Here is a 25,341-nt window from a genome sequence, read left to right on the forward strand (position 1 = left end):
AGGAGAGCAGGAGCAGTTGCCTGGAGGAGGCAGGTGGGGAGGGGGTCAAGGGTGGAGGTGGTGGGTTTTTGTGGCCTTGAAGCAGAGAGGAGAATGCCGAGTGAGAGAGCAGTGAGAAGGAAGGTAGGTCAGGTGGAGACCCAGGGGAGACTGATGCTGCAGTAGGGCGATGTTTAGGAGAGTGGGGGTGTTGGATAGTTTGCGGATTAAGAATATAAGTTTAGAAAGTTTACAAACGAGAGGAGGCCATTTGACCCATCGTGCTCGTTTGGTGTCCATTAATAACTAATAACATTAATAACTAAGTGATCCAAGGATACTAGCCAGTCTATTCCAAGGATACTATCCAGTCTATTTCAACGATTTAAGAAGAGAAATAGGAAGCAAAATCATCTGTGGAAATATAAGTAGGAGGAACAGGAGTGTATGTGTGGGCGGGGGGGTTAAGGCGGCCAAAGAGGCAGAGGCAGGAGACGGTGGAGATTTAACTATTGTTACAACAACTAGCTCAGATTCAGGAGAAAAAAAATGTAGACTTAAAGCATACATTTCATAATGTAAAGTGGTTGACGGATTGTGGCTAAAAAACAAATTAAATAATTAAAATAAAACTAAAATCACAACTACTACATGCTTCAAAAACAAGCATGTAGTAGGACCAAACAAATAATCAAAAGATGCCTTGGATTGGTTCTGGGCAGCATCCATTCTGTTTATTGACTGTAAAGCAGAGATGTGGAATGAAACCCGAATAAATTAGTTTTGAGGAGGTTCCAGTAGATGGCAGAACAAGGGTTTTGTGCCTTGAGTACAGCTGATGTATAAATATCTGTGTGAGGCAATATAAATAAACAACATTACAGCAGGTCTTTTTTCAGCAGCACTCAAATAATCTAGGACACAATTAACTCCATCCCAAAGCAGAAACTGTTGATGATTAAGATAATAAGTCATGGTTACATAACATACAATGTATGTGGGCATTCTCAGTTGTTGGAGTTGTTTTCTTCTCAAAAAGTGTCATTGGTAAAATAAAGATCATGATGCCGTATGGAGTAGTTAAGGGGGAAACCAGAGTTAATGAGTTATTCACCAACTCAGATAGTTTACTTGCACAGTATTAAACAAAAACAATTCAACATGCTCTGTTCATCAGATATACATGGACTTCAAGAATAAAACATGAACGAAAATGTTAATATATATATATATATATATATATATATATATATATATTTTTTTTTTTTTTTTTTTTTTTTTTGCATTACTGAAAGCAGCATTCTGTCCACAAATATTTTTACATATAAGGCTTTGTATTCCAATTATACCCTACATGTTTTTCAAACACAATTATCTATTTTCACTGTACAACATTTTAGTGTTAAGAATTAGTCTAGCTTCGTGGTTACTTTCTTACAATACTGGCATGGTCAGAAAATATTGAAAGTACATGGTACTTTCTGTAAGTGCATTATTTAAGTACATGTATTTATTGTAGTTATTTTAAAACATTGTCTTACCTATTTCAAAGAGAATGAGTGTTTACAAAATATATCTAGGAGTGGTTTTAAGGACAGGGTAATTTTCAAAGGCCTGAATATGATTAATAGTAAAAAGTCAGGTTCAAATCCATCAAAACATACTCTGCCAAACCTCAGTGACATTATACTTCTGTAAGAAATGCATATTTGAAACAGTTTGAATTTCAGAAAGTATGACACAAACACATTCTTTTTAACATAATGTGTTTTTAATTTAATGCATTAAAATAAAGTGTGGATTGATGAGTGAATTTAAAATATTTGAATTACATGTACAGGCTTTCCTGCAGAATCCTTCAAATATCAGTTGACGGATTGATAACTACCTGATACTGTACTGTATAGTACAAAAACTCATTGATTTATTTACTCCAGATTATAATAATTTTAGTGAATTGTTGATGTATGTTTTCAGGACATGCATGACAATCAGAGATTTCCTGAAAATTGTCGAGGCATTAAAATAAAGTAATCTGTTCTCTGTCAGCCAATCAGACATGCGTTCATGCTGTGAATTAAGTGCTCCATACTGGGTGCCTTCCTTCACTCTGCCAGCTAATATTTAAAACCACTTTAATCCTTCTTACCTAAAGACTTTTAAAACCAGATTACATCTCTGTTAGAAAATTAGAAACGGCATGAGCCATCTGGGTCCTGCTAACTAAACAAGTCTCAACTCCTATGTGAAACAGGAAATCTATATACACATATAGTATTAATTTCAAGTATAAAGTAGAATAGAGGGACGTGAGCTAAAGACCCATCAAATGAAGAATTCCGCTGCTTTAGAAATGTGTTGAACATTAATGCTTTGCTGCTTGCATTAATATCAAACTATAATTCCGCTTCAATGTTTAATCACAAGAGGACATCTGTCTTCAATTTTCATATTACATCATGAGAATGCAAAACATGACATCAGTAATTATATATTAAATGTAAAGCGGCACGGTGCAGGTTTGCACTCCTAGCACACTATGCCATTGTGGTGGTGATTAGCATTGAGCAAAGATTAAGCAAATTGACCCTGATGCTGTCTGCCTCAAAATAAACACGCCAGTTCATTTAGTTGTTTTGCAGTACCCGTGGTGGCAGACAAACACTATGGAGTGTGTATTTGCACTGGACTGAGTTTTATTAATATGTAAATCTAGGTAAGTACTTTATTTATTGAGGTTTTATTGAATTTGTATTCTGGACAATTTTGGAAATCTGTAAAAGATTAAAATGTATGGGTAACTGAAAGGATTGCTGATATTCTGGTCTGATGTATTTTAGCACACAATTATGTACAATATGACATCATATGTATTATTGTTTTCTTAGAAGGATTACATCTGCATAATCTGAAATGCAATTAAAAATAGAACAGGTTGGAAATATGTTCAGTAAAAATGTACATTCGGTGAAATGTTAAATTTTTCCTAATGTTTAATTCAACCAGAAAAGATAAAAACTCTGAGTTCAGAGTATTGTTTATGTATCTTTTTTCATTTTAGGGTTTACTTTCTAAAATAAAACTACTTTCTGTTTCAGTAATGAAACCTGGACATAATAAAATAATAATAAGCTTTGTAAAGTATCCCTCATCATAACCTGACACAAACAGGAATAAGATTGTACTTACATGGCATTCTCAATCCATTTCAGTTTTTAAAGGGGTTTATACTGTTACTTTTTTGCTTAATGAACATGTATTAAGAGGTTTGAGAGAAAATCCATTCATGATTTTGCAATGCAACTGTTTGACAACACAGGTGACCAGCCAAAAACACTGTCTGTTAACCCAAAGATATATGATAACGACAAAGGTATCAAAACATCTTTTACAGGAAGGAACAAAGTAAACAACATCATAAGTCATAAGGAAGCAAACGCATCACTACTTGTGCCTAGAATAATTAATTCACTTAGAGGTTTCAGGATTCATCCCAGTGGGGCACCTTTTAGGATCGGAGACTCAGTTACTTGAGGGCAAACATGCCAATACATTACTCCCTGAAAAAAGATACGTTTAATTTTAATCGTACTAAACTCCTACTAAAATAGATGGATAAAAGCTACCATGTCACTTGAAATGTTCCAGAAATGTTTTTCCTTCTGTTACTCAATTTCAATTTATATCCCTAGATACTGTATAGTTCTTCACACTGAGTCATCAGGAAAGTGTTTTCAGATAAAGCTAAGACCCCGTTTAGACTTATTAGGCTGGCCCTGGGCTGCCTCAAATTTAGTCCGGCTTTTTTTCTGACCCTGTTCACAGGAGGCCTAAATGCGTTCACATATACGGGCGAAAAGGAGACCTAAATGAAATGGAATTAAACAAATCTACTCAAGTCTGATCTTTGCATTTTTCTTTTTCTTTTAACTTGGTCGGGCGAGTGATTGATACCCATCGAAAGAAACCTTCTGTGATCGCTTCTATAGTTATATCCTCAGACAGCAGCACTCATACAGTGGGGGAAAAAAGTATTTGATCCCCTGATGATTTTGTACGTTTGCCCACTGACAAAGAAATGATCAGTCTATAATTTTAATGGTAGGTGTATTTTAACAGTGAGAGACAGAATAACAACAAAAAAATCCAGAAAAACGCATTTCAAAAAAGTTATAAATTGAATTGCATGTTAATGAGGGAAATAAGTATTTGATCCCCTATCAATCAGCAAGATTTCTGGCTCCCAGGTGTCTTTTATACAGGTAACGAGCTGAGATTAGGAGCACTCTCTTAAAGGGAGTGCTCCTAATCTCAGCTCGTTACCTGTATAAAAGACACCTGTCCACAGAAGCAATCAATCAATCAGATTCCAAACTCTCCACCATGGCCAAGACCAAAGAGCTGTCCAAGGATGTCAGGGACAAGATTATAGACCTACAAAAGGCTGGAATGGGCGACAAGACCATCGCCAAGCAGCTTGGTGAGAAGGTAACAACAGTTGGTGCGATTATTCGCAAATGGAAGAAACACAAAATAACTGTCAGTCTCCCTCGGTCTGGGGCTCCATGCAAGATCTCACCTCGTGGAGTTTCAATGATCATGAGAACAGTGAGGAATCAGCCCAGAACTACACGGGAGGATCTTGTTTATGATCTCAAGGCAGCTGGGACCATAGTCATCAAGAAAACAATTGGTAACACACTACGCCGTGAAGGACTGAAAACCTGCAGTGCCCACAAGGTCCCCCTGTTCAAAAGCACATGTACAGGCCCGTCTGAAGTTTGCCAATGAACATCTGAATGATTCAGAGGAGAACTGGGTGAAAGTGTTGTGGTCAGATGAGACCAAAATCGAGCTCTTTGGCATCAACTCAACTCGCCGTGTTTGGAGGAGGAGGAATGACCCCAAGAACACCATCCCCACCGTCAAACATGGAGGTGGAAACATTATGCTTTGGGGGTGTTTTTCTGCTAAGGGGACAGGACAACTGCACCGCATCAAAGGGACGATGGACGGGGCCATGTACCGTCAAATCTTGGGTGAGAACCTCCTTCCCTCAGCCAGGGCATTGAAAATGGGTTGTGGATGGGTATTCCAGCATGACAATGACCCAAAACACACAGCCAAGGCAACAAAGGAGTGGCTCAAGAAGAAGCACATTAAGGTCCTGGAGTGGCCTAGCCAGTCTCCAGACCTTAATCCCATAGAAAATCTGTGGAGGGAGCTGAAGGTTCGAGTTGCCAAACGTCAGCCTCGAAACCTTAATGACTTGGAGAGGATCTGCAAAGAGGAGTGGGACAAAATCCCTCCCGAGATGTGTGCAAACCTGGTGGCCAACTACAAGAAGCGTCTGACCTCTGTGATTGCCAACAAGGGTTTTGCCACCAAGTACCAAGTCGAAGGGGTCAAATACTTATTTCCCTCATTAACATGCAAATCAATTTATAACTTTTTTGAAATGCGTTTTTCTGGATTTTTTTGTTGTTATTCTGTCTCTCACTGTTAAAATACACCTACCATTAAAATTATAGACTGATCATTTCTTTGTCAGTGGGCAAACGTACAAAATCAGCAGGGGATCAAATACTTATTTCCCTCACTGTACACTTCCTTCGGTTTCTTTTTTAACTTTATCTTCTATCCACATTGTAAACAGTGCTTTAATTTCTGCATCGTCCCAGTTACCTCCAAAGCCGGCATTTGTAATCGTACTGCTCAGCTCAATATAATTGCATTTCGTATTGCATAGTAAACCGCTGGTCTTGTTGTAAAATGCATTGATTTGAATGGAAACCTGCTTCTGTTAAATTTTGTATCGTTTTAATGCAAAATTAGAGTAAGTGAATAAACGAATAAAGTAAGTAAAGTATTGCATACTGTTAAATTTTAGACTTCAATCATACTTAGTAGGAAAAAAAACAATAGCAAGTTTACCAGCTACACACACTTTTATTTTCATTGACCGAGTAGTTTGAACTGTTTACATTATAACTCATTACTTTATATATTTAATGTGTTCATATTTACATTTTAGGTCGCCTTTAGGCCGCCTCAAAAGATTTAGGCCGGGTCAAAAAGCTGGACTAGTTTTCACCTGGCCAAGGGCCGCCTTAAAACTATGACCCCGTTCACATATGAGTTAAGGCGGCCCTGGTCCGGCCTAAATCTCATATGTGAACGGGGTCTAAATTGGGTGATTTATATCTACAACTGTTGTAAGCATAACAGGGCTCATGGTGTTTGAGACATTTATGGTGACATGATCACTCTGGATGTGCTAGAGTAGGGGACTGGTCTTTTGGTACAGTGGGTCTGTCAGTATGGTGACAATATGGTGACAGATCAGGTGTTATTGGGTGTGTCTGAGATAGCAGTTTGAATCCATGCTAGGGTCTGCCAGCACACGCTACACAGACATGTAACACTGTAACACTTTTGTTACTACATTGGACTACATTTCAATTGCTTAATAGATTATTCTAATGTAATGGACACAACAAAAAAATAATACAATCAAACAAGTCATCTTAAAATGATCTAAAAAGTTAAAGTAACTTGATTAGTAATTTTCATTTAGGGAAAAAACTTAACGAAGCACATTTGATTTTTCTATGATATTACCTAAAGGAAATGTATCAGTTACAAAGAAAGTGATAAGAGCCAAATAGCCCATGCTATTGAAAGGCAATAAAAAGGAAGAGCCAAAGTGTGATTGTTTTGGGGTCTTCAAAATGTTAGACCAGGGTATCAGTTTAATCAATGATCTAAGATTAACATTATTATTTTTCTCTTTCTCTTTCAGTTGATCATCAGACATGAGCGACAGTATCCCAAGAAACTCTCCCCGACTGCGGGATCGTTCGTCTGACGGCGGGCACACACTGGCTTCCCGTCATACTCAAGTCACGGATCCAATTGCAACGAAGCGTGTCTGCTTTTATAAGAGTGGGGATCCCCAGTTCAGCGGGCTGAAGATGGTCATCAACAATCGCACCTTTAAGACCTTTGATGCCCTATTGGATACCTTGTCCAAAAAAGTTCCTTTACCTTTTGGGGTAAGGAATATCACCACTCCCCACGGGACACATGGCATCAGCAATCTGGATGAGCTCGAGGATGGGAAATCGTACATTTGTTCTGACCAGAAGAAAGTCAAGCCTATAAACCTGGAAATTGCAAGTAAAAAACTCTTGCCATGGCACACCACCAGGCCAGTCAGTGCCGGCCGCCGTGCAACGCAACTCACCAAGCAAAGTGACATGAGGATTATAAAGCGGGACGATTCAGTGGTGGTACTGACACCCAAGAAATTGATCATCTTCAAAAATGGAGACCCTGGGAACAAACAAATTATAATGCTGCAAAAGAAGATAATGAAGACTTTTGAGTCACTGCTTGATCACTTAACTGAGGTGATGCAGTTTACCGTAGTAAAGCTGTATACGCCAGATGGTCGGCGGGTAAGCATGCATTTTGGGGTGATATTATATTCATTGATTTGTTCTTCAAATTTAACAAGAACACAACAAGTAAAAAATGGGGTTCATGCCTGCTTGTGAATGTTAATATGCATTCCAAGAGCCCAAGAGTTGTGTCCATTTTAATAATCCTGAGGAGAAAACACAACCTAGGTTCTTAAGGATGGATATCAGAATGGCAGTGGAAGGCCTTTGATATTTTTATTGTTTGGCCACCATTGTTACATGCATGCAGAACTTATGTGAGCTCAGTTATCCCTAGAAAAACCATGTGTGACCCATCACTTGCTGAAATTGTACCCTACATCATGACATTACAACCACTAGCTCTTCTATTGCATTGGAATAAACCCTGATATAAACCAGACTGAACATGTGGCTCATCCACACATTCCTTATACAATACTGGAAGAAATTATTTTTCTAGAACATCATATTAAGGTTTCTTCTCTAAGATAGGGTTGTGATATAGGGGCAATTTAATTAAGATCTTCAAAATCATAAGCAGAGTTCAGCCAGTAAAATGTGGGGACAAAAACAGACATGGAGGGAAAATAGACTAAGAAGTGAGAGTTCAAACTATTTACACAAAGAGTTGCTATTATTTAGAACCCTTTATCAAGTCAAATTATCCAAATCGATATGCTTGGAGCCTTTAAGAATGAATAAGATGTGTTTATTTCATATAATTTTGAGTATAGGACTTGGACACTTTCCAGTGTGTCAAAAGCTCTTCTTTTTGATACATTCCTGACGATTCTTTCTATCGAACATTCTGGTGAAATGAGCTATTTCAGTATGGAAAAAGCATTACCTAACTGACTACACCTTTGTATGACATCAGACACTGAATTAGGCCAAGTGCCATTTGATAAATGTTACCTAGTGATTGTTCCAAAAATAACTTGCAAAAAAAGAAAAAGCTGCTTAGCAGGGATCCCATCCAATCAGCTCCAGTGTCAGCCAAGGCTGTAACTAAAGTAGTGCTATCACAGTAGCATAAACCTCAAACTCCATACCCATATTGGCCAGTGTCCTGGTCATGTGTTGTCATTGTTTACACAGTGTCATACATTCCTTTGCAATTTAAATTAAATAGCGTTGATGCGGTTTTGTTTTCTGGCAATAGAAATATGTATTTTTTTAAGGGGACACCCACATTGCATTTCATTTTAATAATTGTCACATTCAAATAATCAACACTATCTGCCAATTAAAAAGAAACTTTATCTTTCCATTCAATTTCAAGATGGAAAATATCTGTATTAACTCCCACAAATGACAGTTTTTACATTGTTAATTTTAATAATGTCATTTAGTAATTTATTTATTTAGTTTAATAGTGGATTATTAAACTAGGCTACATATTTCACAATTACATACTATTAAAGTTTTATTAAACAATCAGAATTGTTAATACTAGTTATTACAGTTTGTTTCCAATTCTGGTGTCTCTGATTTAATTAATATCTGTTTAAATCTCCTTTCATATACATTTATATGTACATAAGTTGTTATATGTTTTCAAAACATTATATATGGGGAATAGACAATCCTATGTAGAAAGTGTTTCTTTTTATAAACCTGCAGGACAACAAGATGAAGTGTAAAAAAAAAAAAAAAAAAAACTATTAAAGTTAGTTTAGAGATGTACACTGAAACTACAGACATAACACTCCTGAAACAGAAATATAATATGTAAAACTCTCTTCTGTAAACACTAAACCCAATATATATTGGCAGTTTTCCATTGTATAGAACTGAGAAGCAACAGAAAGCGAGTCATTTTTACTTTCCAACTGGTGGGTGTCTTGAAGTTTTTAGAACTATCATGCACATTGGCCGAAATTTGATGGAATTATTACCGTATTGCATGAAAGTTAATTTCGGAGTTAAGGTGCAATTAAGATGTTGCTCAGAATCTATAAAACAGAATTATATTGTGATTATTATTAGAAATAAGTTACAGGTTTGTCCTTTACCATCTCTTTTTGCAGGTAGATAGTCTTCAGTCCCTTATTCTGTGCTCTGGAGTGGTTGTGGCTTCAGGACGAGAACCTTTCAAATTAGGCTCTTACGATCCTGAGAAACAGCCTCTACCAACAAAGCTGCCTGGAATCTCCAACCACGTTCAACCAAAACACAGGAGGAAGTTGAAACAAAGGAATCGTAAGTCTGTTTTGAATAGTATTTATTTGGCTTTCAACCAATGTCCAACCACACTGAAGTACAAATAAGAAAGAAAAGGGTCCTGGGCACCCACTTATTTTTGTTTCAGCTAAACTCTCAATTACGTAGCTGAGCCCTCAGTTATTATTAGAGTAATACATTGGATAACCAGAGCTTTCATCATTTTAAACACTGGGGGGACAATGGTATAAGGTACTTAAAATGTTCAAGTCTTTGTAAGTTAAACAATTAAAAAAGTCAAATCAAACAAACTATTGGTTAAATTAAAGTTTCAATAAAGTAATCGAGAGCTCGGTTGGCACATAAACCAGAAGGATAGTGGGGCTCCAGGACTAGAGGACTAGGGTTAAGAAGTACTGGTTTATTTAATTAAGAGAGAATTAAACTGAATATACTAAAAAAGGGAACACATTTCCTATGCTGAATGATCCTTTGATATATTTATTTTACATGAATCAAACATTTTAGCTGATATTTCCACATGAAATGTTACAAACTTGTAATGGATCATCCACGGGTTAATACATAATGACAAGTATAACTAAACTCAGATCAAATGCAGATTATAGATCTGATAGATTTTTTTTCCTAGTGTTTTCTATTGTTTATTAAAATTAATTTCAGAGAAAGCACGATCGATGCACATTCATCCAATACTAATCAGTTCCTTCTACTTAGATCTAAGGGATAATCTGAACAGAACTGCTGAGTTGGTTAATGATATCAATAATTCCCTCGATGACCCAGATATCTTTACATACGTTAGCTGCATTGTAAGTCATTGGGTATGTAGGCTAGTGTATCAGAATTTAGAAGTTTTCATAGCACTTAGTTTAAAAAAAAAATATGTATCCTTTTACTTCCATTCTTAACATTCATGCATTTGGTCTGTTATACTGTTTTTCTAATTTACACTTTCTCTTTCTTTTTTTCTTTCCCTGCTTTCCCCGCCAATGGACTCTCTTTGCCCATGTAAAACAACACATCACATTTTCCTTACTTTCATCACTCTGTCTTTCCTTGTATTCCAAAATCAAATGAATAGGCAAAAATAAGTCTGTCTCTAGTACCAGGTCGAGACTTTTTTCCTTGTCTTCAGAAAAGTACTTTGTCAATCAGATCAACAGTTCTGTAGCTGGGAGCTTGTATGACATTCCCAATCCCAGTATCCCCATGGGATCAGTGGAGACCTGCACCTGCATTGAGGAAGACCACTCTCTGATGCCTGCTGATGATGACATAGAAAAGTCCTTTCGTATCAATCAAGATGGTAGCATGACAGTAGAAATGAAGGTCCGGTTAACAATAAAGGAAGAGGAGACGATACAATGGTCAACCACTTTAAGCAGGTCTAGCTTATCCAGTCAAATGAAAGAGGAGTGTATCTCCCCCCCAGCGTCACATGTTAATTCTCCAGATTCAAACACGGTTGCATCCAAAGGAATTACATATCTCAGTGATTATATTATGAAAGAGGAAAACGATCTGTCACCAGAAGGAAACAATGGAGCACATGAAGAAGAAAGAGATGACCTGTATACTGCATGCAGAGGAAGCCAAGACTGTGACCTGTGGCAAGATTCGGAAGCAAATAACCTCACTGAAGCAACCTCAGAAGAAAGGTTGGGTTTTAGAAGGCCCCCGACACCAGGACCTAGACGCACTAGGAAGATGAAGCAGACCTCAGTGGAAAGCCTTAGGACTTTTTCTGAAATGGAAATACAGGAAAATGTTGTTGGTACATATTCCTATATAGAGGAGAATGAAAATGGTGAAATGAAAGGAGAATACTGCATGGTCAGCCAGTGTAGCAGCAGGCCTGTACCACCACCCAGGAAGGGAGGCCTGGCGGAAATCAATAACAATGAGGTGCAGTCCACTTATAAGTCTACAGGAGTAGCAGAGATACTGAAATTGCAGGACAATGGGGAAGAAATAACAGAAACAGTATTCCACATAGTTGAACATCAGAGTTGCCATGATAATTTCTTTGCAAATGTCAAATTGGGCCTTGAAGGACAAGTACCATGTGATAGACCAGCTTCTTCAGACCTTGCCCTCTGTCCCTTGAATCATGAACATAAATTGCACTGCAGGAGGCCGTCCACTGCTTCACAATCACTGAATGGACCAAAAATTGATAACTTATCTTTTTCAACAGATCAGATGATTCTGTCTTATAAAAGCAGAAATGACTTATCTTCTACTGGAGATTATGAAAAGGGTCTCTGTATTAATTGTCTTTCTGAAGCATCCCTCCAGAAAGCAGAATTCAATGATCCTGGCTCAGAAAACTGTATGCCATGTCCTATGGATCATATGTCTCCTGTTAAGGACAAAAAGAAGTCTGCAAATCACAAAACCAAGAAGAATAACATGCCTAAAAATCTAAGCTCCAATAAACAATTAAGCGATAACAGTGACATTATTGCCCAAAAACAGGGCACAAATTCTAACTCATCAGACATGTTAAGCCACACAGCATCCCCTGGTGAGAAAGTGATGAAACATACAGAAGGAAATGATGGCCAACAGCTAAATAAATGTAAAAACACCAACAAGAAAAATAAAGACATTGAAGACATAATCATTAACGGTTCTTCTGGTTTGAGTTTATCTGACAACATGTATGCATTAAACATTGAGAGCTCAAAAGGTTTTATATCTGAGAAAGAACTTAATTGTGTGGAAGCTGGGTCAATGGGAAATCTGAATGGAAGTGAGACAGAATTGTCTTTTAAGAAAACTGTTTTACCTCCTATAGAGACACAAGACAATAAGATAAAGAAAAAACAGAAGAGGAATAAAGAAACATCATCTGAGGAAATCAAAAGTGAACAAGACCTTCAAGAATATTGTGAAGGTGCATCACTACCTGACCAACATTCTTTTCCCCTAGTTAAAGAATATGTAGAAAACTGGCTGGTTAACATGCATTCAGAATCTGAAGAAGGCCTGGATGAAGCAACCCAAACTGAAGAAGAACATAAAGTACTCTTTCAAATAGGGAGCAACCCTTCTGAAGAATCTGAAGTTACAGGTGAAATACAAGAACAAGATGTGGAAAACCTTGATATGAGCAAAAACAGAATCATCAAAAGGCCATTAGAAAGTGTTCCCAAAATGGAGAAGCTAGATGAAACCCCTGATGCAGATTCACATAAAAAACTAAGTTTAATGGCCAGTGCGGACACTACATCAGAAGTAGCTGCACCACAACCCAGAACACAACAAACAGCTGAAGCAGCAATTCAGACAAACTTAGGAGAGTTTTGTATCAGTGTTAAAGATTCAGCTGCACAAGCTGACATGAAACCGATATTAGAACAGTTAGGTTTTTCAGTAAAGTCAATGAAACAAATGTCAAATAACAGACGGCCCTCTTGCTTGGAAAAGTCTTCTAGCTTGCCAGACTTTTCTTCGCATGTTGCTTCTACTTTTGGATCTACTTCTAAGGTTATCCTTGCCATATTGTCAGTTATGACTTTAAAGCAGGGTATCACTTGCTTGGACACAACTGAATCCTTGCAAACTAATAGAAGTTGCACCGAGGCTTTGAAACTTATGGAGTCTTTGAAAAAACTAGCTAGTATTGAAGATGCAGAGGAGCTGCAAGCTTGTCTCTCAAATCTGCAAAAGTCGACATCTTTGCACTTATTGCAGACCTGGAGGGATCATCAAGAGCTAGTTGAAAAAGGACAGGATCGTAGTTCATTACCAAATTCCTCAGAAAATGAAGCTTTGTTTGAGGCCTGTACAGAAGAAAATAATACAGTTACGGAAGATCCTTTTGGTATTCAAGACTTGATTGAGGAACTTGGAATTTCTGAAGAAATAGAGAAAGAACTGACCTCCATGATCAATCAGAATGATGAGATTCGTTCAAATGAAGATGAGTCAATTAAACAGGAAGTGTTCCATGACCCAGGTTGTGAAATCTCTGTGAATGAACCACTATGTTTGCACATAGAAGATATTCATGGTAAAGAGGAGTTTAAAACTTTAGAAGAAGCTACTTATGTTGAAGAACATCACTGTTTAGACCAATTGGCCCCTATGCATGATCTACACATTTCTGAGTCTGATGATATCACAGATGTAACCCACCTTTCCAATGAGCAAAAAGTAATTGACAAATTTATGGGTGAAAGTCCTGAAGGCTTCGTAACAAATGATATTGAATATGCAAATGAGAAACTCTCTGTAGTTGAAGATGTCATACGTGAAGATGAGGAAAATGAGATACCTAAAACCAAACAACTTTCTGATGATACAGATGAGTCATCCCAAAAAGAGTCTTCATCCTCCTCTTTAGTTTTCAGTTATGACTCTAAAATTAACATTAAAAAGGACACTGATGGAGTCAGAGTAAAATCAATCAAAGAAATGTTCATGGCCAAGAGTAATCAAGAAATTCAATATGGAAAAAAGAGGCTACCAAGTCCTCCCACATCTGATTTCTCTGACTATAGACCAGAAACTTCAGACAGTGCAGGGAGTGGATACAGATCTCAGGCATCTTGTGAAATGACTACAGAAAGTGGAGATGATGACACTGGTAGACACTCTATTTCTAAAGGCTATGTGAGAAGAACAATTGAAAGGCTTTATGGGAAGAATGAGACCACTTGTAAGGCACTTGGAGTCAAAAGACCCCCATCTGCACCTAAACCAAAACGTAAAGAAAGTCCTGGTCAGAACAGTATAGGCAGCATTATATCTCTTAAAGAAGGAAAGCCTAAAGTAATTGCAGACCTCTCATACTTCAATGCCAAAGGTTCTTTCGATTTAGTTAAGGAACCAGTACAATATATTGCAAAGAAGTCACAATCTCCTCCAGATGACGGAGTTCTGATTGACAAAGGTAGATGGCTTCTTAAGGAGAACCATTTAATTCGAAAATCTCCACCGGAACAACAGGGAATGTATGGAAACGTTGAAACCACATCAGCTGAAACTGGTCTCGATAACACAAGTGAAGATGCTCCTTACTCCCATTTTGGAAGCCACCATCCACCTCTGGCTATTATATCTTCTTCTGAACTTGAAGAACTTGCCAAGCCAATGGATCCAAAATGCACATACTTTAACATGCCACATGCTAGTGACTCAGAGCCTTTTCATGATGACTTGAGCATTAAAAGTAAAGGCAGCCTGCTCTGTAGTGGAGCAGTGGATAACCACAACAAAAAGAAAGACCACAGGAAACTGGAGACAGTTGGTGAACCCACAAAGATGTGGGCAGAGAAAAATGGCAGCCTTCCTTCCTTTGCGTCAGTAGAATTCCGGTTACCTGCCAACAAAGTGCATCCAGAGCCGGGGCCTTCAGTGGGCAACGTTGTTGTTGCACAGCCTGCTAGGACAGGTACCGCTGACAGTAGGGCTATTCAAGAACTAGACTCTTTAGAAAGGCTTCACATGATGTGTGGCCAGCACTGCCCGATCCTAACAGTCAGAATAGAGCCCCTAAATGAGGAAAAGAGAGGGTACATTTACCAAAAGTCATCTGATCTTGAAATCCAATGGATATCACGTGCGTTAAAGAAAGGACCAAGAGAACTTCACCATGTATTCATAGATATGGGTACTGGAATAACAGATACAAAACTGCATGAAGAAAATATGAACAAAATGATAAGCAAAATCATGAAAACATTTGAAATTGAAAACTTTAAATGTGAGATTGATCGATTGAAACAAGCATTGTCCCCTCTTGCATCTTCAAAGGATGTAAAACACACACAAGAGTGGAGTGCAGCATTAAACACTGGTTCTGTACATAACTCAGGGCAGCAGACAAATCTGTCACAGGAGTCTGCAATGAAGACTTATATTCCTGAGGCTAAAAACAATACCATCAAAGACCTTTCAGAACATTGTAGTTCAACAATAGCTTATTACAAGATATGGTTAGCAAATAAAATAAATGGAATAGAAGGGTCAGCATATAGTGGGAGATTAAAAGAAACAACAGAACTTTCACACATAGGCAAAAAAATTGAGACTGAGAACACAGGGTCTGTTTCAGGATTCTCTGATCCTGTTGATATCTCACCATTAATTGACACACAGACTGTTGAACATGAAGGTGAGGAAGAAAAAAGCCAAACCAAGGAAAACTAGGAGAACTTCCACCACATTAGTTCAACATGAATATCCCCTGACATTGTTGTTTTGAAGGACTCCTGAACATCTTTTGAACTTTCTTTTGAACCAAGGTTTCAAAGCCATAAATGCCAAGACTGTTACAGTTCCAGCTAAATCTTTTCAGTGTACATCAGTGGTCAGGATCCCTATTCCTAGAGGGCTACAGTGTCTTCTGTTTATGTCCCACCTCCACTCTCAATTTCACAATTAACTTGTCAAATGCATTTCCAGATTGAAAGGCACAGAGTATCACACAAACTGTAGGATTGTGGCCGTCCACTACTACTAATATGCAGAAAACATAATACACAATACATAAACTAATCAAAATGGGGAAAGAACAATAGCAATATTTGGTGCCTGGTCTACTAAATAGATTAAATTGTAGTACTCTCAGAACTTAGTTATTTCAGAACTTCATTACATTTTTGTAACAGGAGTTCTCCAGTTTGCATTGTATACACCGATCAGCCATAACATTATGACCACTGACAGGTGAAGTGAATAACACTGATAATCTCGTTATCATGGCACCTGTCAGTGGGTGGGATATATTAGGCAGCAAGTGAACATTTTGTCCTCAAAGTTGATGTGTTAGAAGCAGGAAAAACAGGCAACCGTAAGGATCTGAGCGACTTTGACAAGGGCCAAAATGTAATGGCTAGACGACTGGGTCAGAGCATCTCCAAAACTGCAGCTCTTGTGGGGTGTTCCTGGTCTGCAGTGGTCAGTACCTATCAAAAGTGGTCCAAGGAAGGAAAAGCGGTGAACCGGCGACAGGGTCATGGGCGGCCAAGGCTCATTGATGCACGTGGGGAGCGAAGGCTGGCCTGTGTGGTCTGATCCAACAGACGAGCTACTGTAGCTCAAATTGCTGAAAAAGTTAATGCTGGTTCTGATAGAAAGGTGTCAGAACACACAGTGCATCGCAGTTTGTTGCGTATGGGGCTGCGTAGCCACAGACCAGTCAGGGTGCCCATGCTGACCCCTGTCCACTGCCGAAAGCGCCTACAATGGGCACGTGAGCATCACAACTGGACCATGGAGCAATGGAAGAAGGTGGCCTGGTCTGATGAATCACGAGTTCAAGGTGTTGACTTGGCCTCCAAATTCCCCAGATCTCAATCCAATCGAGCATCTGTGGGATGTGCTGGACAAACAAGTCTGATCCATGGAGGCCCCACCTCGCAACTTACAGGACTTAAAGGATCTGCTGCTAACGTCTTGGTGCCAGATACCACAGCACACCTTCAGAGGTCTAGTGGAGTCCATGCCTCGACGGGCCAGGGCTGTTTTGGCGGCAAAAGGGGGACCTAGACAATATTAGGCAGGTGGTCATAATGTTATGGCTGATCGGTGTATAATGGCAATGCTAACATATGGCAGCCATTACACCGGTTCAGTAATCAAAATTACTGTGCATTGTGTATAATAAATAATATACTGTATACTTTATTTGTTAGACATTTTCTTGATTTGTGTATTGCATTCCAGTGTTAACATTGTGGTTAAGTAATCAGTTTAAGATTTAAATATTTTATTTTAGCACAGAACCAGAGTGGTTGAGGGTTTTGTTCTAGTTATTAGAGATCCAAGGCTGTACTGCTAGTGCAAGTGGTAGGGCCAGTTTAAAGATTGTGAATGATGTGCAGGGCAGTAATCCTCACTTAAATAGCTTACTACAGCCTAATCATGCATGACGTTACAAAGTAGGACAATCTCTTTATGTACAATACCATGTTTTATGTATAGCGGATTACCAATTTAACAATCGATGACCTTTAAATGGAAAGTTAAATATTTTTTCCATACTTTTGCCAAGAATATAACAAGTATAACATATCACACAGTAAGCACTTCAATCTTACCTAATTTCTGGATTTTATATCTTTTAAAACCCATTGTCAAATGCATCTTAAAATGGGTGAAAATGCCTCGACTTCTCAAGAAAATACAGGGTTGATTGTTATAATTATAAATTAAATAAATAAATAAATAAATAAATACATACATACATATATACACAGCTATTGTATTTGGGAGAACACGAATTAAAATAAAACATGACATAAAGCAGAATCTGATATTTACTGAATGTGCTTAGTACTTTAAACACAACTCAGCTGTGAAACTTGCCTCAGCCTTATTAACTAAAATTTGCTAGTCTAAGAAAGGAGTTCAGACAAATATATGTATATAAACAGGTTTACTAAACTTTTCCTTCGGGGCAATTTTACAATTTTTAAAAAATAAGTTAGCCCTAATCCAACATTACTTTGTTAACAATTATTTCTACTGAGGGCCACTGTATCCAGGGCTACTGAGGATTCTTGAATGTAAATCGTTGAACCATTACAAATTGAATCATGTATTTATGTTAACATTAAGGAATGTTTAAAATATGTAACTGAGCATACGATGCATACTTTACATTTAAAATAGGCAGTGAAACTGTAGGAAAGGTTCTGTGTTATTTTACACATTATAATGAATATTTAAAATATACCTAATTTAATAATAAAATGTTTATGTAGAGTGGTCTCTAAAGAAGGGGTACTGGCAGCTAACATGTATTATTGTGTGTTATATGTATTTTTAAATTAATTTATTCTTTATTTTCTCTCTTAAATTTGGTGTTTCAATTGATTCAGTTTTAAATGTTTGTCCAATAAATATTTTAACTTACAAGTTTGTGTGTTTCAAAATGTCTTATTCTCTTGTGGGATTATTAGTATTAGTAGTAGTAGTAGTAGTAGTAGTAGTATTAGTAGTAGTAGTAGTAGTAGTAGTAGTAGTAGTAGTAGTAGTAGTAGTAGTAGTAGTAGTAGTGACACAGCTTTTGTGTGACATACAGAACTTTGTACAGAGATTGTGCATCATACAATGGTGGTAATTTGAGTTTTTGTACCCAATATCATCCAAAATGTTAGATTTTTAACTGATATTAAAAAGAAGCCACAATGTTGGCCACCCATATACCTCCGTTAGCTCTGCCCTCTGGCCAATATGGGATCTCCTTGGATTCGGAGAGCAGACACTGGGAGAGGTTCATGCACACACGCATACGCATACACACACACTACACATGAGGAAATAAACACAGACACATGCACACATACAGATTTCTGGAGTGTATTACAGTACAAATACAGTGTACAGTATAATCAGGCAAAGTTGATACGCTTCTCTAGGGCAACAGACTAGGCTGTAATTGATGACATGTTTTTGTCCCCTACGACACTTTTTAGTCCTGTATGATATTCTTTAGTTTTATATAATATGTCCTGGTCGCATATGACATTTTTTAGCCCTGTATATTTTTAACTTCCTTATGATATTTTATGGTCCCGTATGATACTTTTTGGTCACATATGCTTTTTATTTGGGCAAGTATGGCCGCATTTGAAAATTATGGATAATGACAATTATTATGCTGACAAAGCACAATTTGTGTATTTTCAGTATTGGGCTCATATTATTTGATTTCTTTTCAGTTTATTGGAAATCAATGCACTTCATGTTGTTCACATTTCAGGAGGAAAATGGACAATTTCAGTAGTGACCAGTTCACTGCGGTCTGCAGGCACCAGTTCCCAGGTCTATGTCTTACTGTATGGGGATCGAGGGAATTCGGGCCCTCTCTTTCTGTACGGAAACCAAGACTCCTTCCAGAACAGCCAGGAAGACATTTTTGATGTATGTATAGTCAGCCTTCTTCTGGGATTTCATTTCAGGGTTTTGGAAAGTGTTAAGTGTTTAATGATTCTGGACCTATAGCACGTATGCCACTGTAATTTAGTTGTTATATTCATGTTACATTTATCTGCATCTTTGATCAAATTATTTTTTTCTGGATATATTGCAATAAAGATAACTGTTGGCAATATCGGAGAGCTCTACAAAATCCGCATTGGACACACCAACTCTGGAGATTCGCCAGCTTGGCACTGTGAAGAGGTAAGCAGAGTGCATGGGATTTCCTTTTGCCTTAAAGTTCAATTAAGGTGGCAGTGTTCACAAACTAGAGATGTGGATATACACGTGTTTCCCTCATAGAATTGAACCATTTTGAGTACAGCATGTTCTTTAACCCTAATGAGATATTATGAATTGATGTGCAGGCATTTCCAAATAATCGAATACTGAGCTCCAGAATGGAAAAAGAGAAGAAAACAACAAGATGAAAACTCTCTAAATGCTTTTGTAATTGATCTATGTGTGTTCTTGTAATGGCTTCAATGTGGTATAATCTGTCAAAGACACACACAAAGTGAAGTAGAATTAGCCAGCATGCAGCTTTTTCAAGTTTTTAAAAATCTATTCATCTAGTAGTTGCGGAAAATGAGGCATTTTTAAACTGCTTAATGCATTTGTGTGCTCTGATGTAATATGCTTTTAGTAACAGTGTTTGTTTTTTAAGGTACGATTGCAGAACCTGTGCACTGAAGAAATGTTCTTCCTCCCTGTCAATCGCTGGCTCTCTCGCGAGGAGGACGATGGGGAAATATGCAGAGAAGTGCCAGTGTTTCTCCACGGCAACCCTGCTTTACCTGGTAAACATCATCAGATCTGTTTTTTGCTTTTTTTTTTAACTTTTTTTGTACAGTATCTTGAATTATCGTTTAAGTTTTATGGAAGTGGATATTCGTACAGGAATTCAAATTCTATCACTTAAATTGTGATACTTTTCAGATTGTTGCTAGCTAGTTTGAATGCTATTTTAGGTTAGAATCACCCATTTCCCACCCATTCAGGACGGAGCCCATATTTTTTTCAGCACTGGAGAGGAGAAGAAAAAGAAAATAAATTAGCTGTTTGTTTTCTGTCTCCATTTTTGCTGTCGTAATTTTGTGTTTGTTTATGGAAGCATGAGTGTTGTTTTAAGAGGCCCCTTTGTTCCTTCAAAGTTACTGTGTATGAGGCCCGTGTTGTGACAGGAGACCTGTGGAATGCAGGAACAGACGCTAATGTTTACATTACTGTCTATGGAGAAAATGGCGATACTGGCTCAAGGCAGCTATTAAACTCGAAGAAACCCACCAAGTTCTGTAAAGGACAGGTAAAGTATAGAAAGCAGAAAGTTATGGTTCTGGTAAAAGCATATTCGTGGAACTGCAAAAAAAATAATAGCCTAGAATTATAATATATATATTTTTTCTATATTAATACTCTGCAATCATTTCTAATAAAGCTATCCCTGCTCCTTAAACTATTACTACTACAACAACAACAACAACAACATTAATCATGATGATATGTTTGTGTTCCAGTGTTTTAATGCCGTGTATACTTTAATTTAGACTGACGTTTTTACCCTGGAGGCTGTTCATCTCGGGCACTTGAGCAAGGTCGTGATTGGGCATGACGGACTTGGCCCAGGTCAGAGGAGATGGCAATTCAAAAAGTGATTCACAGAAGTGCACAAAAAACTGAGCTTCAAACAGTGATTTTTTTAGCCTGTAGTCTATCAGCCCTTGGGCTGGGGATCTGAACTTGTCAGATTGAATATGTTACTAAAATCAGTCTCTGGATGGGCACTTTTTTCTCTGCAGATCACTGCTCCATTCCAAGTACCAGTTTAGCCTGGCATTGTAGAGATTTGAAGGAGTGTTTAATTGTGGAAGCCCATTTGCAGTAATATATTATTAGCATCCTAATAAACCTGTAAACAATTAAGCCTATATTCTCATCATGTCTTTACTGCTTGCACAAAACATTGTACAGTTTTCACACTAGACATCTATCCAGTGGCTACACAGCTGAGACTAGACTGAATCACTCATCATCCCAATGGCAGATGAAAGGATGGTAATTAGGAAATCAACACAACATATATCTGATATTCTGTTCCTGTTTCCTAGGTCAAGGTTGGTTTCTGGAGAAAGTTGTATTGTTTGATTCTTTGAAGGACATGGAGTACACTTTTAATTCTAACAGGTTGGTACTGTATCGTTTTATTACAAATATCGCATTCTAATATTGCATAAATTAAGTCCCAATGCCAATTGTGAACCTTATATATATACATATATATACATATATATATACATATATATACATATATATATATATATATACATATATATACATACATATACATACATATATATATATATATATATATATATATATATATATATATATATATATATATAGACACAAAAGCTATGCATACAAATACACAAATTGTTAATTGTGCACAGTAAAACCGAAATAAATATTGTGTTTCTCTTATGAACAGCTATTGAGACAATCCATTTTTTTCTGTATTTCTTGTTTAATAAAGACTTCCAAATATCAAAACATGTACTAGTGCTTAGAACATTTCCAGATAAAAATATGAATTGGATGATATGCTTCAATACAGAAAGGTATCAACCAGCTTAGAAGGGTCGAGGGATATTTTATTGTTTTTTCCTTTCTCTGCAGATGGCTTGATCAGGAAGAGATGGATGGTAAAATAGTAAGAGAGCTTTATACTGCAGATGGCCTCAACTCTGCGAGTAAGTTTTAAATTATAAAGCATCTTGTGCTTTTTCAACAGCTGCATGAAGCCTGTTGGATTGTGTATTTTCTATGACTTTTAATAATATATTGATTTTCATTTTTTATATCTATTATTTTAATATATATGTATATATTTCCATATATTTATATATTTCTTCAGGGCAGGAGCTGAAACACAAAATAGCAGAAATTGTAAGTAAATGAAAGAAACATGATCAACCCATTATTTGTTTAGGTTTTTTTTGCTTTACTTTACTTAATCTGCCGTTCTCTCTGTTTGAAATAAGTGGGCATTGGAGAAATGGAAGTTTCAGAGGGGAAACATCATCCAGCTGTTCTGTAAACTGACAGGAAAATGTGTTCGACTGCATCCAGATGGAACAGTTGATGCTTTTGGTGATAAGAGGGACATACATGGTAATAACCATTTGCAAACCATCTGGCACTTCATTTTTTAATTATTATTATTATTATTATTATTATTATTATTATTATTATTATTATTATTATTATTACTACTACTAGCAGCAGCAGTAGTAGTAGTTGTTGTAGTGGTCATATAACAACTGGCATAGATAAGTAGTCAATATTCTCTTGCTTGCTGATGTGTTTTTATTTTTACCTTGATTTGACTCACATACATTACCACATCATTTCTTGATTTTATTTATTTATTTTGCTTCTTTCTTTTTTTTTCTATTTTTGTTATTCAAGGCTATTTTGACGTGACAGAAAAGAGAGGAAATATCCGAGTTTTCCGCAGTGTTCAGAATCGACGACTCGCTCTCGCTATTGACAAGGGCAGAGTCACAGCACTGGTAACAAACATCCCTTCCCTTCTCCAGTCCTGGCATTTTCTTACATTCAGCTTCAGATTGCCTTCACGTTATCTGTTTCTGGCTCATCATACAGTGACGTCTGGATTCTGCTTCTTTGTAGGACAATGGTGGCACGCTCTGTGAGTTGGAAGTCCAAATCCACCCAAACCGCAGTGTGAGTCTGCAGTCTGTTCGGATTCCAGGATTCACTGTCAGTTTTGACACAGATGGTCAACCAGCTGATGGAGCAACTGGATACTCTGGCTTTTCCAGGAAGTTTGTAGTCCATGTGAAGGTATGCTACCAGGTTGTGATTTCTGGCCGCAAGCTTCTGGGCTTTGACCCAGATGGGGATGACAGTGCAAACACAATTACTGTCGTATTCTTTCCAGATTCCGTAGATTCAGTAGAAAAGTGGTCTGTGCAAATGCCATGCTTAACATTCGGAGCACACAGTCAAACAGTTACATAAGCAAAACAAATGTTGTAAATGGAAAAATATAACTGACTCCAGCAAGAGATTTAATTGGAAAAAATATGAAACTTTGCAAGCATGTTAAATGTAGCTGCAGCATGTCCACTGTGTTAGCTTTGAAGACTTCGAGAACACATAATAAATCAACCACATTTCTATTAAAGCAATCAAGACAGAACAGTGACATTTCCTCTGTTGCATTACTTTCTTAGGTGGTAGTTAAAACAGGAAATATCTGATTTGAGATTAATGACAGAAGAAACTCTTCTCTGCGGATACGCCTACATTTTATGTTATTTTAATTTTAATTTCATGTTGGAAGGCAGCAACTATGATATTTTGAATCCAACATTTGTCTGCAATGTATCACATAAGTCCTGAATGTGTCCTCTCTGACATGTCTATCAAAATATCCTTCACATAAAACTAGCCTAACATGCTATGCCTTCCTCCTTGCGTTGGTGTCAGGGTGTTCTTTGGGATGGTGCTGTGATCCTGCTCAACAGCAGTGTGAGCCAGGCGCTTTGCATCACAGCTGATGGCCGATGCATTGGCACAGGAAAGCAAGCGGAGGAGTCTTATCTCCGAGTCCTCAAGGCCAGCCCTGGGGCGTACATGTTCCAGAGCGTCCGCTATCAGGAAAAGTACCTGAGGATCAAGGACGGTCGATGCGATGGAACAGTGAGCACAAATACTGTATAATAATATCTCTGAATTACTAAACAAGAAACCTGGAATACTTGTTGGTGTGCAGTGCATTTGCAGACTACTTCTCCTGCACCATTTTTACATAACTTGATTGATTTATTTCATGCAGGGTACCGGGGATCAATACTGTCAGTTCAAAGCAGAGAAGAATTTGCAGAATGGCTCCTTAAGTCTTGAATCTCAAAGAAGCAGGGGGATTTACATAGGGCTGCTTCCTGATGGACAGGCCAAGCCATTAGTCCACACCGGAGAGGCCAATGTCATGTTTTATCCACAAGTTATTAAATGTGAGTGATGGTTGTGTTTTCTTTTCACCTGAAGATATGCTATTTTTATTGATTGCTATCTGGAAGAAAAAATATGTAATATAAAAGAGTATGGGTGATAATACTGTGATGAATGTATGCTAGTATTTTATCTGTATGCAGTTTATATCAAAAACTCTGTTAAAGCTTCCAACTAAGTGTCTCACAAACTCTAACTCACATCTGACCTTAAGCATATGTTGTTACATATGTGCTGAATAAATTAAATTGAGGCAAATGTGTAATTGTCTGTAACGAATTAGTGTATATTCAGCATGAGTAAGATGCACTGTAATGTTATCTTCTGTCCTGATGATTGTTTAGATGGAAGAAGAAAACCCAGTGGCACCTCTGCATCGCTGAGCAAAGAAACAAACACTGAACAAGAGCTCGTCAGGTGTCTGACACCAGTGCCGCCTGTGTCCAGACCAGCTTCAGTTTCATCCAAGAGTAAGCAATGTTTATTCATCTAAACATGTGAGTTTAACCACCAGGTGGCAGTGCAAGCTGGGAAATTGGAATTTAGGATATGACTGGTGGTGTCTTTTCATTGAATAACAGATTCAATGTAGACTACAGTTTAGGTTAAGAGATGATCTTGGCGTGGGAATATACATTACTTTCAATCAGCTTTTGCATTAGAGCTACAACCAGCAGACATTGTCTGTAATGAATCTTAAATTCCAGTAACGTTAAGCTGTTTTAATTTGAAAAATTCTCAAAATAAAGGAGAA

At 37.5% G+C, this 25,341-nt stretch overlaps 1 protein-coding gene across 1 annotated transcript in view; it reads left to right on the top strand.

Moving 5' to 3' along the window:
* Nucleotides 1-6,788: 6,788 nt before the first annotated feature.
* LOC136712891 (oxygen-regulated protein 1) overlaps nucleotides 6,789-25,341 on the top strand; it is a 34,881-nt gene continuing 16,328 nt past the window's right edge. The window contains exons 1-17 of the mRNA XM_066689714.1: nucleotides 6,789-7,439; nucleotides 9,455-9,626; nucleotides 10,747-15,012; nucleotides 19,330-19,490; nucleotides 19,665-19,751; nucleotides 20,215-20,347; nucleotides 20,702-20,853; nucleotides 21,095-21,173; nucleotides 21,656-21,731; nucleotides 22,224-22,297; nucleotides 22,441-22,493; nucleotides 22,589-22,718; nucleotides 23,016-23,119; nucleotides 23,241-23,414; nucleotides 24,063-24,275; nucleotides 24,412-24,589; nucleotides 24,932-25,057. Coding sequence (XP_066545811.1) covers nucleotides 6,795-7,439; nucleotides 9,455-9,626; nucleotides 10,747-15,012; nucleotides 19,330-19,490; nucleotides 19,665-19,751; nucleotides 20,215-20,347; nucleotides 20,702-20,853; nucleotides 21,095-21,173; nucleotides 21,656-21,731; nucleotides 22,224-22,297; nucleotides 22,441-22,493; nucleotides 22,589-22,718; nucleotides 23,016-23,119; nucleotides 23,241-23,414; nucleotides 24,063-24,275; nucleotides 24,412-24,589; nucleotides 24,932-25,057 — 6,823 coding nt within the window. The 5' untranslated portion in view covers nucleotides 6,789-6,794. The remainder of the gene's footprint in view (nucleotides 7,440-9,454; nucleotides 9,627-10,746; nucleotides 15,013-19,329; nucleotides 19,491-19,664; nucleotides 19,752-20,214; nucleotides 20,348-20,701; nucleotides 20,854-21,094; nucleotides 21,174-21,655; nucleotides 21,732-22,223; nucleotides 22,298-22,440; nucleotides 22,494-22,588; nucleotides 22,719-23,015; nucleotides 23,120-23,240; nucleotides 23,415-24,062; nucleotides 24,276-24,411; nucleotides 24,590-24,931; nucleotides 25,058-25,341) is intronic.

This window comes from Amia ocellicauda, chromosome 2, assembly GCF_036373705.1.
Source record: "Amia ocellicauda isolate fAmiCal2 chromosome 2, fAmiCal2.hap1, whole genome shotgun sequence".
Lineage (NCBI taxonomy): Eukaryota > Metazoa > Chordata > Actinopteri > Amiiformes > Amiidae > Amia > Amia ocellicauda.